General features: G+C 33.3%; 1 protein-coding gene across 1 annotated transcript; it reads left to right on the top strand.

Annotated features, from left to right (window-relative positions):
• Positions 1-4814: 4814 nt before the first annotated feature.
• On the top strand, positions 4815-6489 carry LOC124916729 (AAA-ATPase At5g57480-like). The gene has a single exon (XM_047457482.1). The coding sequence runs from the start codon at positions 4860-4862 to the stop codon at positions 6366-6368; it is 1509 nt and encodes a 502-aa protein (XP_047313438.1). The 5' UTR covers positions 4815-4859; the 3' UTR covers positions 6369-6489.
• The last annotated feature ends 13075 nt before the right edge of the window (positions 6490-19564 follow it).

Here is a 19564-nt window from a genome sequence, read left to right as displayed (position 1 = left end):
TCATTAGACTGATTTTACAATCCGTCTAACTGAAATACGTCTAATGCTTAATTTAAGTAGTATGCTTGAATCTAGCATTTCACCTACCCACGTGCTATAGCTGTACCCTACTCCTGCTCCACTCTCTAGTAAAGATTAGTACAACAGTTATATGCAACCAACCAAGGAATTCCACGTAAGAGAATTTTCCTCACATTACTTGTTTTGCAGGTACATCCCTAATGGAATATTCGGCGCACTACCAGTGATGTACGGACACGATCCTTGTGCTCAGAACCTGTTGTGTACAATGGAGGCTTTCCAATGGAAGAGTGCCATGTATCATTCTTGAAGATTCGACTGTTAGCTCTTGCTCAATATTTAACAAATCTCAAGGACAACGGACAATCGGCCTTACGAACTTAAGCGAATACAACGAACAAGCAATCTGATTTTGCAGAGAGATAAACTACTCAATCATCTTTCTTACTGAATTCATACTGTGAAGCTGCTTTCTGATTGTACTGTGTGTGAATCAAGAGAGAGCTAGAATCAAAACACCTTTAGTTGAGTGATATTCTCCATCTTGTAATTGAACAGAAAGTGTTTTGTTCAATAGTGAGTTAAGTGTGTGTGTAAACTGTATTTGATTCGAATCATATTATAGTGAATCCTTCCGGTGGTTGGAAGAAGGGGTGACGTAGGAGAGTTTCTCTGAAAATCCATAAACAAACTACCGTGTTCTTTCATTTTTGTCATCTTTTCATATTTCATCTTGTGCTTCAAACTCAAGTAAACAATTCTGCTTTGAATCTGTTTCAAGTGTTTACAAGTGTTTGTGTAGAATAGAAAGCGAATTAAATCCCTAACAGAATTTATTTCAAACCGTTTTTTATAAGCCTTCATCCTTAGCCAGACCCCCGTCTCTATCGATAAAGCCGATCCTATCAGTAAATTTTGAATATATTATACGTTTGTATACGTATACCTTTTATCGATTTTAAAACTAAAAATCAATTGGCGATTCTGTTTCAAATAAATAATTATTTTTAATTAATTTAAATACATATTTCTAAAAATCAAATTTTAATTTGATTATTTCAAACTAAAAGATTATTTAAACTTAAACTCAAATTAATTATTTTATTGTTAATTTCAAACTGTCATTATTCGTTTTAATCTTTTAAAATAATGTTTTATTTTAAAAAGATTCGTAACACGCAAACCGAGACTGAGATTTCTCGAACCTCAAACTTTTCCTAGACAAGGGTTTTCTAAGGATTATAACTTTCTCGCGACTCTATTGAGGATTAAATTGTAACTCGAAAATATACACTTAACTTTTGAAAAACGTGTGTATCACGTTTTCAATTTGATAGCCATATCCCAAAAGGTACAACACCTAAGTAATGCATAAGTTTTATCCTAATAAATGCCTCAACCTATGAAGGGTACATAACCCTAACATTGCTTTTAAGAAGTACATTATTCTAGTCGGTACTTCTACAAATTATGTGCAAAGATTGTCGATGAGGAACAATAACTTGTTACAAAACGAGTGATGTTGCAAGAGGAAAAACTAGAATGCATGGGATCGAGCCCACCCTTTGGCGATGAGTCGTCCGATAGGACGTAGGCATTGTGGAGGTGGGGGGAAATTCCCGATTGAGTTGATATTCCCTAGTTTATGGAGGTGGTTTACCCCTTCCACTATCGATGAATGATACTCTCTTATAATTCCCCTTAGCACAAAAAGCATAGATACTCTCTCCAAGTCGGTTGTTTGTCGTGCCCAAACAACTAAACCTCGTCACTACAATCCTTATGTGGCTACTATTTATGTATTGTGTGTATGCATTTATATTCTAAATGAACATCTCAAAATGTTTCTTCTTCAAAACAAACACATTTTTGTAAAAGGTTTTGAATTTACAATCTCAAACGATGTCTATGTTGAAGGATATCGCCATAATTCCATAGATCGACAACTTCCATGAAAACTAGTGGAACCATGGAATCTATGGATTGACTCCCATCATGAGGTTTATTAACTTCAAAATAAACAAAACCTTCATGATACAAATAAAAAGGAAGTGCAGCCCCGTAGGCCGGGTATACTTTATGGGAGAAAGAAAAATATGCCCGACCATAGAGGAATTCTGAGCATCTTGATGATGGACAATAAGAATATTATGCATCTTAAGACATTTGTGGAATCAATGTCCTTGGAGAAGCTCTTATAAGATGAATACAAATATACGTACCAAGACAACATCCGATACAGTCCTAAAAAAGAACGTCATCGACTTCCAAAAATGGAAGTTACAAATGGAGAAATCCCTTTAACCTTAGGCTCCTCCATGATGACAAATCGGTCATATTGGAACACTTCTTCATGGCTCCAGTGGATGACAATACATCCTTCAAAACCTAGAAGTAACATACCACATGCGTAGGGGAAACAAAAACCCCTCACGTATTATTTTGACTGAGATGTTGATGGGGTTAATGATTCATACTTAACCTCCACCGTGAGCAAAAGAGGGTCACCTTTAGTTCTCTACATCTGACTGCTCGATAAACTCGGACGTCTGTCGTCGGTATGTCCTAGAGACATCATGTCCCCTACTCTTCAATATTGAAGGATGAGGAAAGCCACGTCTGAACCTATCGTAGAGAATGATGACAAAATCAGGGAATTACTCAAATGGAATCTCATCAAAAAGATGGCTTACATGATTGATGATGAACCTATGATCATGCTTTTGGGCTTGGAATAGGTTGACTCCTATTACACCCACGACCTATTCAAGTAATTCGATCGTTACTCTATGCCCCTTATACTGAAAAAGTGATCTCCATAGACAGACCGATTGACCATAAAGCCTACGTGGAATATCTTGAGAAATGACACAACACCTCACAGATGGGCATCCCAAATTAACGAAAGAATTACCTGAGAATCATTTTCGAGGAATATTCTTTTAAAATAATATTTTATATTAAAAAGATTTTTGACACGTAAATCAATGTTAAAATTTCTCGAACCTCAAACTTTTTCGAAAAATTATTTTTTCTGAGATTACAATACCTTCTCATGCTTGAAAAAGCAGTCGGAGGAGAAAATAACAAAAATGACTGATATTTTGTAGACAATTTTTAAATATAAAAATCTGAAATGCCATAGACTTATCTTCTATTTAGTTTTTGTAATTATTTATTAGAGCTTAACCCGTTGTTGTCATAGATATTTAGAGATAATTAATTATTAGTTAACAATATATTATTATTTTATTCATGTTCAATCTAATATAATATATTTGTGTCTTTCTATTATTTATCAATTACATATGTTAACTTGTAAAAAGCGAGACTAATAGTTGGCAGATCCAAGAAGAAAAAAACAAAAAACAAAATAATAAATTTGTGTTTATCTATTTTTACTTTAATTAAAACAAAAGGAAAAAAAAAGTTGTAAGGTTTAATCATGATTAAATGGATTAGGTAAGAATTTCTTAAAGTTTCAAGATTACTCTGTAAAAAATGCAATATTAAATGATTTAGAGATTTGAATTATTTAATGCAATTAACTAACACCTATTTCTATTTTAATATTTTGCTTGACATAAGACTCTTTTACATTGAATTTTTTTTTCGTGTAAGATTTTCTTTTGTAAACAACTTGTTGATAAACAAATTATTTATGATTTTTTTTTTTTTTTAAGAAAAAAGTAATTGTATAATTATATATATATATAAAAGAAATATAAAATATTTTAATTAATAATTTAGATGATTAAATATTTAATTGAATAGTAAATTATTTTGATTAAACTATAATAACCCAATTCCATGATGGCTTAAGAAGATAAATAATCATATTAACTTTACATTTAATGTATATTTTTTATTTATAATTATAAAATTTTTAGTTATTTGGTTGAAAAAATGTAATAAAATTGATAATTGATTGGGATTGTGTTATTTGAACACCAAACAAGGCCTAAATTATGTAAAGAGGAAAATAAAGAAGTGACCAACTAATTTTACTTTAACTAGCTTTTAGGCCATGAGTAATAATATAAAAACTTGGAAAAAAAAATTATGGATAATATTTTTTATTTTATTTTTAACCGTTTTAAGTTTATGGGTGAGTCAACCCACAATTCGACCCAATTATCCATTTACTCAACATCATTATATATTAGTTAGTTAAAAAGTTGAACTTATATTAATATTAAAACGTCCTGCGTTTATCAAATTTGGTGTTGAATTTAAAATATAAAGTCTTTATAGCTTAGTTGGTTAAAAAGTTGTACTTATTTTGTTAGGTTACAAGTTCGAAACATACCTTTAGCATTTTTAATTTAATTTTTAACCGTTTTAAATTTAAAAACGGGTCAACCCACAATCTGACCCAAGTATCCAAATTAACCACAGCTCTCGACCCGGCAATCCGGACACTTTAAAAATTAAGCATCATTATATATATATAGATTAGTTAGTTAAAACATTGAACTTATATTAATATTAAAACGTCTCGCGTTTATCAAATTTGGTGTTAAATTTAAAATATAAAGTCTTTATAGCCTAGTTGGTTAAAAAGTTGTACTTGTCCCATAATCCGTCCCAAGTATCCAAATTAACCACAGCTCTCGACCCGACAATTCAGACACTTTAAAAATTAAGCATCATTTTATATATATATATATATATATATATATATATATATATATATATATATATATATATAAATAAAAGTCTATATAAATAGAGACAGAAATTGTCCAAATCTTGTTAAAACCCCAAATTGACTTGACTGCTAGCTCCTCTCCTCAATCCCAATTGCCAACGAAACCAGCAGTAAAGGCATCAACAAAATGAAGGAATTCTGGGGTTCAATGGCGTCTTTGATGGGAGTCTGGGCTTTCGGTCAGAGTCTGCTTCAAACGGTTATTCCGCCGGAGCTCCGTTTTACTTTGTCAAAGTACATCAACCGCCTCTTCAACTGGTGCTCAACCTATTGCTATTACGACATAACCGAGATCGACGGCGTCAACACGAACGAGCTCTACAACGCGGCTCAACTCTACCTCAGCACCTCCGCCACCGCAAACGGGAACAGCCGTCTCAGTCTCACTCGCGCCGTCAACTCATCATCGCTCACCTTCGGTCTATCCAACAACGACCGTCTAATCGACTTCTTCAGAGGCGTTCCGGTTCAATGGGAACACGTCGTTATTCAGCGGCAGTCACAGACGCTCTCCTGGCGGCACGTTCCTGATGAGAAACGAGGATTCACTCTCAGGATCCGGAAAAGAGACAAGGCTCTCATTCTCAACCCCTATCTCGATCACATCACCGACAAAGCTAACGAAATCAAGAGGAAAAACCAAGACAGATTTCTCTACACCAATTCCCGCGGGGGCGGCGGATCCCTTGATTCCAGAGGGCATCCGTGGGAATCTGTTCCCTTTAAGCATCCCAGCACATTTGATACGCTGGCCATGGATCCGAAGAAAAAAGAAGAAATAATGGCGGATCTCAAGGATTTTGCAAAGGGGCAATCGTTTTATCAGAAAACCGGACGGGCCTGGAAGAGAGGATACCTTCTCTATGGTCCTCCGGGAACTGGTAAATCCAGTATGATTGCTGCCATGGCGAATTACCTAGGGTACGACATATACGACCTTGAATTGACAGAGGTTCACACCAATTCGGAGCTAAGAAAGCTACTCATGAAGACGAGCTCTAAATCCATTATTGTTATCGAGGATATCGATTGCTCGATTGATTTCACCAATAGAAAGAGTGCAAAATCATCAGGTAACCACTCCTCCTCCTCCTCCTCCGGCGGGCTTCCTCTCGGTGGCGGCGGCGGCGGTAACGATGGAGGAGGAAACTCGATTACTCTGTCCGGGCTGTTGAACTTCACCGACGGACTCTGGTCGTGCTGCGGAAGTGAGAGGATTTTCGTTTTCACGACGAATCACATCGAGAAGCTGGATCCGGCGTTGTTGAGAAGTGGAAGAATGGACATGCATATCTTCATGTCTTACTGTTCGTTTTCGGCATTGAAGATTTTATTGAAGAACTATCTTGGTTATGAAGATGGGGATTTGGACGAAGATGTGGTGAAACAATTGGAGAAGGTAATCGAGGAGGCCGAGATGACGCCTGCGGATGTGAGCGAGGTGTTGATTAAGAACCGGCGGGACAGTGAGAGAGCGGTTGCGGAGCTTACGGAATCGCTCAAGGGTAGGGCGGAGAGGAATAGGGCGGCGAAAGGCGTGGAATTAGAAGAAGAAGAAGAGAAGAGGGCGTTGGAGAAGCTGACGGATGGGAATGAAGGCTTTGATTCTACGGCGGACCATTTGCCAGAAAGGTAATGGTGATTATTAGCATTTTCACCATATGAAAGTGACTAGCCACACTGATTCGGTACCCTGTTGTTGTAACAGAGAGAGATTTCCAAATGGTTAAACAGAAAATAATAATTATTTTTATAATCCAGATATTTTTCCTTTCTTTTATATCAATAAAAATCTACATTTTTTTTTATTTATACATTTCTGTTGTAGATTATTTTAAGCTTATAATCTCTATTTTCTCTTTTTCTTTTTTTTCTCTTTATTTAACATTTTCTTTATTATTTAATTATATATAATTATAAACTAATTAATTATATATAATTATTATTATTATAATAATAAAGTATAAATTTATATATATATATATATATATATTTCATTTTTTATGCACAAAAATATTTATCTAAAAATACAAATATATATATATATATATATATATATATATATATATATTCTACTTATTTATATTTGTTATTTGAAATAAAATAATTTTTTTAAATAATTAATTGTATAATTAATTATAATTTGTTAGATACAAAATTTAATATATATATATATATATATATATATATATATATATGAATTTAGATATTTACACCATAGAAGATATAGAAAGATTAAGAAAATTAACATTTTTATGTATTTTTTTAGTTTATAATTGTTAATTTGATTTTAGATTGAATTAAGTTTATGATTTGATTAAGAAAAGTGATAAGGGAGAGAATTTGAAAAAAGAAATGGAAAAGGAATAATAAATCCCTATATTACTAATTGAAAAAAAAGATAAAGGTTAAGATAGAGAAAATTTAGACCGAACTAAGTCTACGATCAAATTTAATGAAAGGGTCATTTTGATTTTAGATTGAACTATGTCTATGATAAAATTTAATCAATTTAAAATCATTTTCTTATGTCAATTTGATTTCGAATGAAGTCTATGATCAAATTTAATCAAAGGTCAAATATTATAAAGGCTATTTTATTTTATGTATATTAAAAAAAATTGAAAAAAAAAATATTAAAAAGGAAAGAAGAAAGGATAAAAATATAAAATTGGTTATAAATTCTTTGAGTTATAATATAAATATAAATATAAATATAAATATAAATATAAATATATATATATATATATATATATATATAATTTTGAACCAAATTTTAACTGTGTATCAAAATTTATTTAGTATAATTTTTTTTACTATATAATACTTATATAAAAAAAATATAATTAATAAAGATAATAATAAAAATATAAAATTAAGTCGATACTAATAAAATATTTATCCTTTTTACAATTCAACTACTACTAGATATACAAATAAATGAAAACAATTGAATTTTTTTGAGTGTTCATCTGTTAAAAATGTTATAAAATTTGTTCATTTTTAATTGTGGCAAAAATCTCCTTCTCGATGTATATTATCGAACTGTCGTTCATCCACTAATCACTTATTCTATTACGTAAATCAATTTTGATAATTTTCATCGCAAAAAAGATTTTTTTTAAAAAAAAAAACAGCCGTAATAGGTAAAACCAATATTAACTCAATCAACCTATATAGCAATGTAAAAACTCTATGTTTCTTAGTTTCTTCTGGAAGAAAACTTAACAAGAAAATATGATAAGTTAAATTAATTAGGTTTTAAATAAGTGATAACTAACCATTTAAATAAACAAAATATGAAAATATAATTTAGGATTTTAGCGTAGGTAAAAAAACATAAAAATAGAAGAAAAAAAAACTAAAAATTGTTGAAAAATAAAGATTATCAAATAAGTAACATTATGAGGAGTGATATGAGGAGTGATAGGAGGAGGGAATTTGAGGGAGGGATTGATGTGTCACTACATTGGAAAAAAGATAAAAGACGAGGAGAAAATTTTTTTGTTATTTTTTGGCTAATGAAATTGCGACACATTATCCCATCCCTCAAATTCTCTCACACAATCATTTCTCTAACATTATATAGAATATTAATGTCTACCAACTTTTTTTGAAAAAATAATTAATATATCAAGTTATTTAAATCAAATCTAACTATTTTAACTTATTTTGGAATATTATTTTATATTTTTTTTATAAATTTTTATAATAAAATAAATTTTAAATTAAGAAATATAAAAGACTATTTTACTCTTATATAATAATTTGTATTATTAATTATATTGAAATTAATAAAAAAAATAATATATCATTTTCATATAAATGTGAAAATGTAGTTTTAAAATAAATAATATTACATTATTTTATATATAATTCCTTATACTTTAACTTATATAATTAAATTTTATTTATATGTTAATTAAAATTTATGCATTAAATATTTATATATTAAAAAATATTACTTTATATAAAATAAAATAATAATTATATAAAATAAAATATAAGTTATAATAATTTATATTACTTATTAAAAATTATTATTATATTTTAAAATATAATAAAAAAATTAAAATTTAATTATTTCATTAAATTTACACTTGTCTAAATATATATATATATATATATATATATATATATATATATATATATAATATAATTTTAAAAGATTACTACATATCACTAGGTAGCTCAACCATTAATAGAGCATTTGAGATATTCTGCTACCATATTAGCTTGCTACTCATGTTGCCTCTCACAAAGAGAGGGGGCAATATGGTAAATAAATCATTTATTTACCATATTGCCCCTCTCTTTGTGAGAGGCAACATGAGTAGCAAGCTAATATGGTAACAGAGGATCCCTTCACTTAATAGAGTGCTTAAGTCTCTTTAGGGAAAATAATTTATGATGGCATGAGATTGTATAAATAACTTTATAACTATAAAATATTAAAAATTTATATAAAAATATCGTATTTTAATATATTTGCTATTTATAATTTTTTTTTTATTTGTTTGTTTATTTATTAAAATTAATTTATCATATATTTATATATATTATTTTAATAAGAACGAAATCTTATCTTTTGATTAAAATTATTTAATTATATATATTATTTAAATTTATATCAAATTAAAATTTAAATATCATATTATTTAATATTATAAAATATTTTAACCACCAAGTTAAATCAGGTATGAAATATAAATAATGATGGTTAGTCTTCTCCTTTCTTAAATTAAAAAAAATGATAAAATATTTTAATAAATTATTATCAAATTTAGAATTTTTTTTAATTGAGCAAAACCGAAGGTTCTTTGTACAACTTTCGGAAATGTGAATTTCAAAAAAGGTAAAACCGAAGGTTCTTTGAATAACCTTCGCAATTAAAAATCCCCGGGATTTTAAAACCGAAGATTTTTTTGTAAAAACCTTTGCAATTAACCCACATCCAACACTTAGAATTTTTTTTGATTTTTTGGGGAAGGTAAAAACCGAAAGTTCTGCAAAGAACTTTCGGTAATAATTAATAAACCCGAAAGTTTTACACCCCCACGGAATCTATTTTTAATACCGAAGGATTTGTTCCTCTCGGGAGTATTTAGGAGAGTTTTACAAAACCTTCGGAAAAACCGTCGATAAAGGTCCTTTTTTTTACTAGTGTTATTAACTTATACTTTTATTCAAAAAAAAATCTCATTACATATTAATTATTTTTTCAACTATTCTCTTATTACTCAATTAATTTTCAGTTATATAAATAATTAAAAAATTTATATGTAAATTATTATTAATATATATACACACATAAATTATACAATTTTAAAATATACTTATTCATATATAACTGATCAGTAATATCATTTAAAATATATTTATCATTTAGGTAACTTTTAATTTCATATATATTTATATACAGACTTATCTATCTGGATTTTTTTTTGTAATAATAAAGAGTCAATTTTTAAATATTCACATAATTTCAAATAAATATAAATTTTAGTTTTTAGTTATATTAATTTAAATAAAATGTCAACTAATTTATTTTTAAAAATTGAATAAAATAATATTTAAAATAAAAATTTGTTTAAATTTAAATAATTTTGAGTAAGAAAGACTTTTTATATTAAAAAATATAAAATATTATAAACTTATTTTTATAAAGAAATAAAAATAAATAAAATATCACCAAGCATAAAAAAAAACAAGAAAATAGATGAGTTAAAAATAAAAATTAATATAGGTATAAAAGTTAAATCCGTAATAATAGAAATATGTTAGAAGCTAAGCTAATTTTGAATAATAAATATGTTTAAATAAATTTTTAATAATTCATGTATTTAAATGAGTCCATAATACAAGTATATAGTCTATAGTATTATATTTTTTTAAAATTAAAAATTATTTGTTCAAACAATATATTTACATGTGTGTTTTAAAATTTTAATATTAACACTGTGAATATTATTATCCTCACCTTCGTAAATTACTGGTCAAACTAAGACAAATTTGACTAGAATATTATTATAATTTTTTTAAAATTAAAATTAATTGTTTCAAACAATATATTTACATGTGTGTTTTAAATTTGTAATATATATTATAAAAAATTCTAAATATTATTATCGATCCACACCTTCGTAAATTACTGGTCAAACTAAGACAAATTTGACTACGAATTGTAATTTGACTTTTATGCTTCCAATCTAAATTCCTTGCCCGTCAAGGTAGCTGTCTAACTCAATCTTTTTTTACAAATGTCAAAGGGATATATACATTCATTTAAGTTTCAATAAGAAAAATAGTTAATACAATAAGAAAATTAGTTAATACTTTCATTTCATTATAGGAACATTGGAGACATCATAATGTGCAAGGCTATACAAAATCTTATTAACCAAAATAAAGGACAAGAGTATACACATTTTTCTTAAATTCAGATGAAAATTCTTATACTATAGTTACAATGAATTATTTAAACTAATTTTATATATTACATGATTTGTATTATTAATGAAATAAAACAATAAAATTAAAATGCATTTCCTATTTAAAGGTAAAATTAATAATATCTAGATAACTTTAAATTACAATAAATGGATCATAGGTAAAATTGTACATGTAAGCATTTAGAATCCGCACAACCCATTTTCGAAGAAATAAATAAAATTTAATAAACTTTTCAAAATTTTGAAATAATAAATTAAATGAAATTGAAACTTTGGTAAAAAAAAATTACTTAAGAATCACTACCTATTTTTCTCAAAATAATTAAAAAAAAATAAATGTTTTGGTGTGTATAACAATAACGCTGTCGAAAAAAAAAATCTTAGGAGTTCAATAATTGGTTACATGATAAAAAGAGAATCAACGCAATGTTTAACGTGCTCGTCAAAATAGAGTCTCTACTTTAAATATGCTGGTCATCTTTATAAGTATTTTTACACATTTTAATCAATTATTTTTTCCGAGTCTAATCCGGTCTAGAATCACTAACTTACCCTAACTTAATCTAACTATAATAATAATTATTTGCAATGAATACCGAAGCTCACAAACTTATTAGTCAAATAAGAGACATTAATAGGTATAATTATTTGCAATGAATACCGAAGCTTACAAACTTATTAGTCAAATAAGAGGCATTAACAGGCTAACAAATGTGCATGGATGCGGCCTTAACTAGATACCTGACTGATGACCTTCTTTCCCCCGTTGGGTGTCTCAGGAAGACACTCAACTAGGTGAGACATAAATCCGTTGCTGTCGGGTTCCACGTCAATAAGGAATAAAACTATAGCGCATGTCGTCCCTTTACTTTTTTTTATATATATTTTAGTTTTCAACTTTTACAAATAGAATGAAAACAAGATTCCATTCTTTTTGAGTTTCAGTGAAATAAAACAAATGTCTTGAACAAGAAAAATGAAAAAAGTAATAAAAAAATGAGAATTAAAATTTATTATACCCACATATTAATTTTATGATTATAAATAAATACCCTAAATGTTTTTTTTTTAAATTTTAAATCCATTTGTGGACACAAAAAGAGAGTCAAATGTTTAAAATTGAGGCTGTAAAATAAAAAAATAAATTATTTTACTAAAAATATTATTTTTAACTGTTTTTCATTTATTTGATTTTATAAAATTTATTCAAGGTAGTTCAATGCAAAAATAAACTGAAATGAAAATCAAACATGGCTCTTAAAATCATGGGTCGAGTATGTATCAGGTTGGTTTGCGGGTCAAGGTTTATTGTTCAGGTCTCTGGCGAGGGTAAAGGAGTGGGTCTCGAGCGCAGGCTTCGGATGCGTGTGTAAGAGCAGGACACTAGCGCGGATCTCGGACGTGGACACTAGAGCGGGAGTAGGCCGTGGGCTTCATCTTCTTCCTTTAGTCACCTACGGAAAACCAGCAAGCAAAGGGTGATCCAACGTCTGACCTCCATCTTCAAATCAAAGGAAATGGGTAACTGAAGCTACTGGTTCTCTTTCAGTCCACCAAACCCACGAACTTTTACACACTAGCTCATAAGGAGCAAGGACCAAGATCTCTCACGCTAATTGTATTAATCTGGACGCTCCTCTCGGTACGGATGATTTTCATCACCATCTCGATACATAATCAAACAGGAGAAGATCAACTAAGGACTCACCAGAAAATGCGAGCTTGGACAGGAAAATTGTTGGGAATTTTGAAACGAAAATTACTTTTTATACTGTAATCTAGCAATGTGAGATGAGTAAATGCACATGTTATTCAAGTCTAAAACAGAAGATCAAACACATAACAAAACAATACCAGATTTACGTGGAAAACACTCTCAACCTGGAGGGTAAAAACCACGGGGCCAACCAACAAATTTCACTATAAACAAGAAACAAATACAAATGTTCTTCTCAACTTTAAACCCAAAATTGAGGTATACAAACAGAGAAAACCAATTTCATTCAGACTCAAGCTAGTCTAGATATAAGACAACAAGAAATTGAAACATGAAGGTGAAAATGTAAGAGATCTACTTTCTCCTTCTCTTTTTCTTCTCTGTTTCTTTTTCTCTATTTCTTCTTTTTCTTTATAGAATGTTCTCTCTCTGGAATGATAGAATGAGCAGCATTCTTAGGGTTTCTTGTTTAATTAAATGCCTGATTGGGCTGGACCCAAAGGCCCAACAATCTCCCTCCAGCCCACGGAAAGAGGCACACCGATTTTCAAGTTATCACTTGGTAATCATTCCAACAAGCTGACAACAGAGCTCGAGCTTGTCCTTTGGAACAATCTTCGTAAACATGTCTGACGGGTTCTTATCCGTGTGGATTTTCTTCAGCTTCATCTGTTGGTTTTCTATTACATCTCTTAACCAATGAAACCCCACATCAATATGCTTAGTTATGTAATGATATGTAGCATTCTTGCTCAAATCTATGGCACTCTGGCTATCACAGAAAACAATTGCATCTTCTTGTTGCATACCAAGCTCTAGGAGAAATCTAATCATCCACAATAACTCCTTACCAGTTTCAGTTGTTGCAATGTATTCTGTTTCTATTGTTGATAAAGCCACACATTTCTGTAACTTGGATTGCCATGACACGACTCCCCTTTCAAACGTAAACACATAACCCGAAGTGGATTTTCTGTGATCTAGATCTCCAACCATATCAGCATCTGTGTAACCTTCTAACACAGCTTCACCATTTCCAAAACTCAAACACAAATTGGAAGTGCCTCTTAGATATCTAAGAATCCACCTCACTGTTTCCCAATGTTTTTTTCCTGGATTAGAGAGGAACCTATTTACCACACCGACTGCATGCACTATATCTGGCATAGTGCAAACCATTGTATACATCAAACTCCCTACAGTTGAGGAGTATGGAACACTTGACATTTCATCATTTTCTTTCTCTGTTGATGGACACATCTTCTTGCTCAATTTAAAATGGCTAGGAAGTGGACAACTTACTTCCTTTGCTCCTTGCATGTTGAATCTTTCAAGCACCTTTCAATGTACTTCTCTTGTGACAACCAAAGTCTCTTAGCCTTTCTGTCACGAGTAATCTGCATTCCCAATATCTGACGTGCTTGGCCCATGTCCTTCATGTCAAATGTCTTGGAAATCTCCTTCTTCAACATGGTTATTATCTAAGCATCATGTCCTACAATCAACATATCATCAACATAAGTAAAAGGATTAGAAACTTTCCATTAGAAAATCTTTTGAAGTAAACACACGGATCTGCCTTGGTTCTCTGGTACCCATGACTCATCATAAAAGAGTCAAATTTCTTGTACCACTGCCTCGGAGCTTGTTTCAAACCATATAGACTCTTCTTCAATTTGCAAACTATGTTCTCATTTTCTTTCACTTCAAATCCCTCTAGTTGCACCATGTAGATCTCTTCTTCCAAGTTACCATGAAGAAATACAGTTTCTACATCAAGTTGCTCAAGCTCAAGGTCTAAGTTAGCTACTAGACCTAACACTGTACAAATGGAAGTCATCTTTACCACTGGTGAGAAAATCTCCTCAAAGTCGAAGCCCTATTTCTGTCCCAAACCCTTTACAACAAGTCGAACTTTGTACTTCATAATTTCTCCATTTTCATCTCTCTTTAGCTTGAACACCCATTTGTTTCTCAATGCCTTCGGCCCTTAGGAAGTTTCACCAGCTCATATGTGCTCATCTCTTGCAATGACTTCATCTCATCTTTCATTGCATTCTACCACTTAGCTTTGTCTTTATGAAGTTGTGCCTCCTGAAAACTTTTTGGCTCTCCTTCTTCTGTCAATAATATATACTCTGAAGAAGGGTACCTTTTAGAAGGTTGGTGCTCTCTTTCAGACCTTCTTAATGGGGGTTCTTCTGGCTCCTCTTTTTGATGTTTCTCCCCCTTCTTAGGAACATCATAAACAATCTCATCATCATTACTACAATTCATGTCAGAGGTTTCCTCAATGGCTTCTTCATTATATTCATCTTTATCTGTTACTATGATGTAATGTGAAAGAATTGATATGAGTTCTATTGACTCATAAACTCTCTCTGACTTCTCAATGATTTCTAGATTTGTCCCCATTTTTGACCCTCAAAGAACACAACACTCTCTGCATCTAACAATTCTCATTCTTTTCTCGGGCCCCATAATCTGTACCTAAATTCCTCATTTCCATACCCAAGGAAAATACATGGAATTGCTTTATCATCCAACTTGGATCTTTGCTCCTTTGAAATATGCACATATGCTTTGCATCCAAAAACCCTTAGATGCGAGTATAAAATATTCTTCTTAGACCATACTCTTTCTGGTATTTCAAACTTCATAGGAAAAGAGGGTGACCTGTTTATGAGATAGCAAGCTGTGTGAACTGCTTCTGCCCAAAACTGTTTTTGGCAATTTTGTCATCTTTAGCATGCATCTCACCTTTTCTACAATGACGCGATTCATTCTCTCAGCCACACCATTGTGTTGTGGAGTTCCAGTCACTGTTTTCTCATGTCGAATTCCATATTTTATACAATATGCTTTAAACTCCTTGGAGGTATACTCTCCCCCGTTATCAGAGCGAAGACATTTCAGTTTATTGTCTATCTCTCTTTCTACCATGACATGGAACTCTTGAAAGTAATTAAATACTTGGCCTTTCGTTCTCATGAAATAAACCCAAACATTTTTAGATGCATCATCAATAAATATTAGAAAGTATCGATTGTCACCCAATGACATCTCCTCAAAAGGACCACACACATCAGAATAAACCAAGTCCAGCACATTCTGTTTCCTTTCTGATGTTTGACTAAAAGAGACTCCGTGTTTCTTACCAAAAGGGCAGTCGTCGCATAGATCCAAAATCTCATCTTTGGTTGAGGGGATGTGAAGCTTCCTCACCAGAATTCGTAACCCTTTCTCACTCATGTGGTCGAGACGTTGATGCCACAGATTTAAAGAGCTTTCAGCTTGTACTACATTCAACCCATTCTTGAGTATCTTCACATGAGTTCGGTATAAGGAGTGCCACGACTTCCCTTTTTTACAATCATGATCCCTTGCTGAGCTTCTATTCTCCACTACCAAAGGTAATGCTTGAATCCATCTTTTGTCCAATGCATCATATGATATCAAGGAATATGTCGCACATCTTCAGTGTTAACTGATGTCCCAACCTCTGTTTGCAAACAAATATCACCCAATACCTACAATGCTTGAGTGACTAGTGTTACCCATCTTCACTGTACCAAGATCTCCAGCCTTGTAAGTCATGAAGAACTCTATATTTGGTGTAGCATGATAACAAACACCTATATCAACTATCCACTCAACTCCTTGGTGACTTTCTGTTAGGATCTAGGTCGCCGCTGATGGACCGGGGGTTGGACCGGTTAGCGGTTCTCACTCGTAGGGTGGTGGTTAATCCGGTTAGAGATTAACACCGGGGTTTCAATACTACACAACCTGTCACAAACCCTTGAACTAGGTTCAAGCGCGGAAGAGGTTTGCTTTCAAGTTGAAGCGGTACACGGTATGATAGGCGGAGTCGGTTCGGATGCTGGAGATTTGAAGAATGGTGGGTCGGTTCCGGTTATCTGGAATTCGGTATGGTCAGTAGAAAGTCGGTTTGGAGCGGTATGTTTTAGTAAGGTAGTCGGTTATATAATGAAGCCGGCAGAAAGTAAATAACACAACAGATTTTATGGATGTTCGGAGATAAAACTCCTACGTCAACCCCTCCTCTCGAAACCGCGAGAAGGATATTCACTAAGGATACAAGGACAATTCGATCGAGACTTATTTCCTGCTCGATAACACTTTTACAATTACACACCGAAATTGTACACACACACTTAGAATTTAGCACTAGGCGTTTCTTAGGATCCACACTGTTATCACTTGTAGTAAATGCTCTCAACGCTTCACTTGTCTCACTTAATGTTTTCTTAATGTCGCGCTTAGTAACTGCATTTACTCTTCTCCAATGCCTCCTTTTATAGGTGAAATATGCCAACGGTCATATTTCGAAGCTTGAATCTGATTGGCTGATCAGAGATGCAGTGATTCAGTGTCTCAGACCTGCGGTCTTCTCCTCAGGACCTGACGGTCAATCTCAGACCTGGCATCCTGTTTCAGGACCTGCCGGTCTGTAAAGCAAACCTGCCGGGTTTGTCTTTTACTCAATGTAGGCATGTCTGCTTGGACAGTTGTCTGTACTTTGAAGATTTCCTTTCTGGCTTATCCCGAAGTAGAAGGATCCGGTAGTACTGTTTTCTGCAGCCTACAGGCTTTCCTCAGACTTGCACGGATATGGAAGTATTCAGTCTGTTCCTTTGGTATCATTCTCAACAGATACCCAAAGTGTCTTCTTGTGCAGGTCGGCCTCTTGACTTGGCCGAATATCTTTTGATAGTGAAGTGGACCGGGCTTATTCCGGTTATGTTGTCTTGAGGGTTGATCGGCTATTTAATGGATCTGGCTTTTAGGCTTTGGACGATCCTTCCTCTGTGCGGTCGCGTGCCGAATATTCTTGATCGGTTTGCTGGCTTGACCGGTTCGGTTTCTTCAGTTGGTTTTTCTTTTGTTCATCCGGTCGGTTCCTTGTTCCTGCGTAGGAAGTTTGTTTAAGTTAGGTTTATTTGAACCGGTATGAATTTATCTAACAATTTCTCCCTTTTTGATTATTTTATTTAAAATTATCAAAATTATGTAAGTTTGCAACCGTAGGCCGGTTGTTTTGTTTGGCCGATTTTGAAAAAGAGTTAGAGAATTTTTCGAAAAGAATTTTGGGGAAGGGGTTTTGGATGAATCTCTATCTTTATCTAACAATTTCTCCCTTTTTGATTATTTTATTTAAATTATCAAAATCATGTATAAATGCAAAATAAGGCCGGTATTCAAAATAACTTTATATATTCATAGATAACCGGAAAGCACTAAGCAAAAATACTAAGGAAGTAAGAAAAAGAAGGATAGTCCCTATTCTGAGTCCGTGAATCGTAGGCACTCTTCTTTCTCTTCGGTGGTGGTGGCGGTGCGGCTGGGAAGATCGTGGCCTTTTTTGATCGGGACCGCAACTGTTCTACGACTTCCTCCTCGATTAGGTCGGCTTGCTGCGAGGGGTCCGTCTCGATCGGTTCAGAGATCGTGTTGAGCGTCTCGAGAATTCGAACTTTCTTACTAGCCGGCCGCTTTCTTTTCTTTGATGCCGAAGCTGAGGCTGCCGGTGCTGAAACTGAAGTCGCTGGTGCCGAAACGGAAGCGGCTGCCTTCTTCTTTTTCTCATTTTCCTGTGCAAAGTAGGCCAGCCTTCGTTCTTCCCGTTCCAGTCGTGCGGCATCATCCGCAGCCAATCTGGCCACTTTCTCGGCATATCCTGGGAATAAGGCCTCGCCCCTTCTTGCTCTTTCGGCCTCTAATTCTTCTTCGGTCAGCTGAGTCGCTCGTGGCGCCTCTTTGTCTCTGCTAACCTCGGCGTCCAGCCTTTCCTGGACTCTCTTAGCAACCAGAGCATCGGCCTCTATAGCCGCGGCATCCGCGGCTTCCTTAGCTTTCAGGATCTCGGCCATCTGTGCAGTGAGTGCCTTTACCTCGGCCTCGAGATCTTCGTTCTTCTTTTCCAGTGCCGAGACTCGTTCAATTGTTGGGTCGACCCGTTCGAAATCCTTCTGTAATTTCGAAGTGAGACCCTCCAGAGCTAAAATATGATGAGTACAATTTTCTCGCTCACCGGCCTCTTCCCATAGTCCGGTGCTAAGTTGCTCCAGGCGCGCTTGATGATGATCCACAACTTTCTTTGTCACATCGGCGAACTGCATGGCCGAATTGAATACGGTCTCGCATTTCTCCTTGAGCGGTTGAAGCTTGGAGACGTTGTGGTCAAGTATGCGGTCATCAATCTTCTCTGATATTGAAGTGTCAAACTGCCGGAGTCGGTCCTCAATCCGCTTCGAAACAACTACTTCAAATTTTTGAAATAGGTCATCAATCCATTCCTTAGAAGGAACGAAGACGGTGGCTGCCGGTGGAGGAGTGGGAGCGGACTGCTCGGTCTGATTAGGGTCGGCTCTCTCAACATCGGAGTCCAGTATTTCAACAACCTCAGTAGGTGTGTCTAATGTGACCGCATCCACCGAGTTTGGTGCCGCATTTTCCAGGATCGGTACCTCGACATCCTCTAAAGTTTGTACCTCAACAGTTCCTGGAGTCGGTACTTCGATTGTTCTTGGAGTCGATATCTCAACAGTTCTTGGAGTCGATACCTCATCATCTTCTGGTATCGGAGTCTCGATGTCCCTCGGTGTCGCGGTGTCTTCTCTCGAAGTGGATGCCCAGTCC

Source organism: Impatiens glandulifera, chromosome 9 (genome assembly GCF_907164915.1).
Source record: "Impatiens glandulifera chromosome 9, dImpGla2.1, whole genome shotgun sequence".
NCBI classification, from domain to species: domain Eukaryota; kingdom Viridiplantae; phylum Streptophyta; class Magnoliopsida; order Ericales; family Balsaminaceae; genus Impatiens; species Impatiens glandulifera.
The sequence above is the reverse complement of the archived record's forward strand: the minus strand, read 5'-3'. Positions and strand labels throughout refer to the sequence as shown.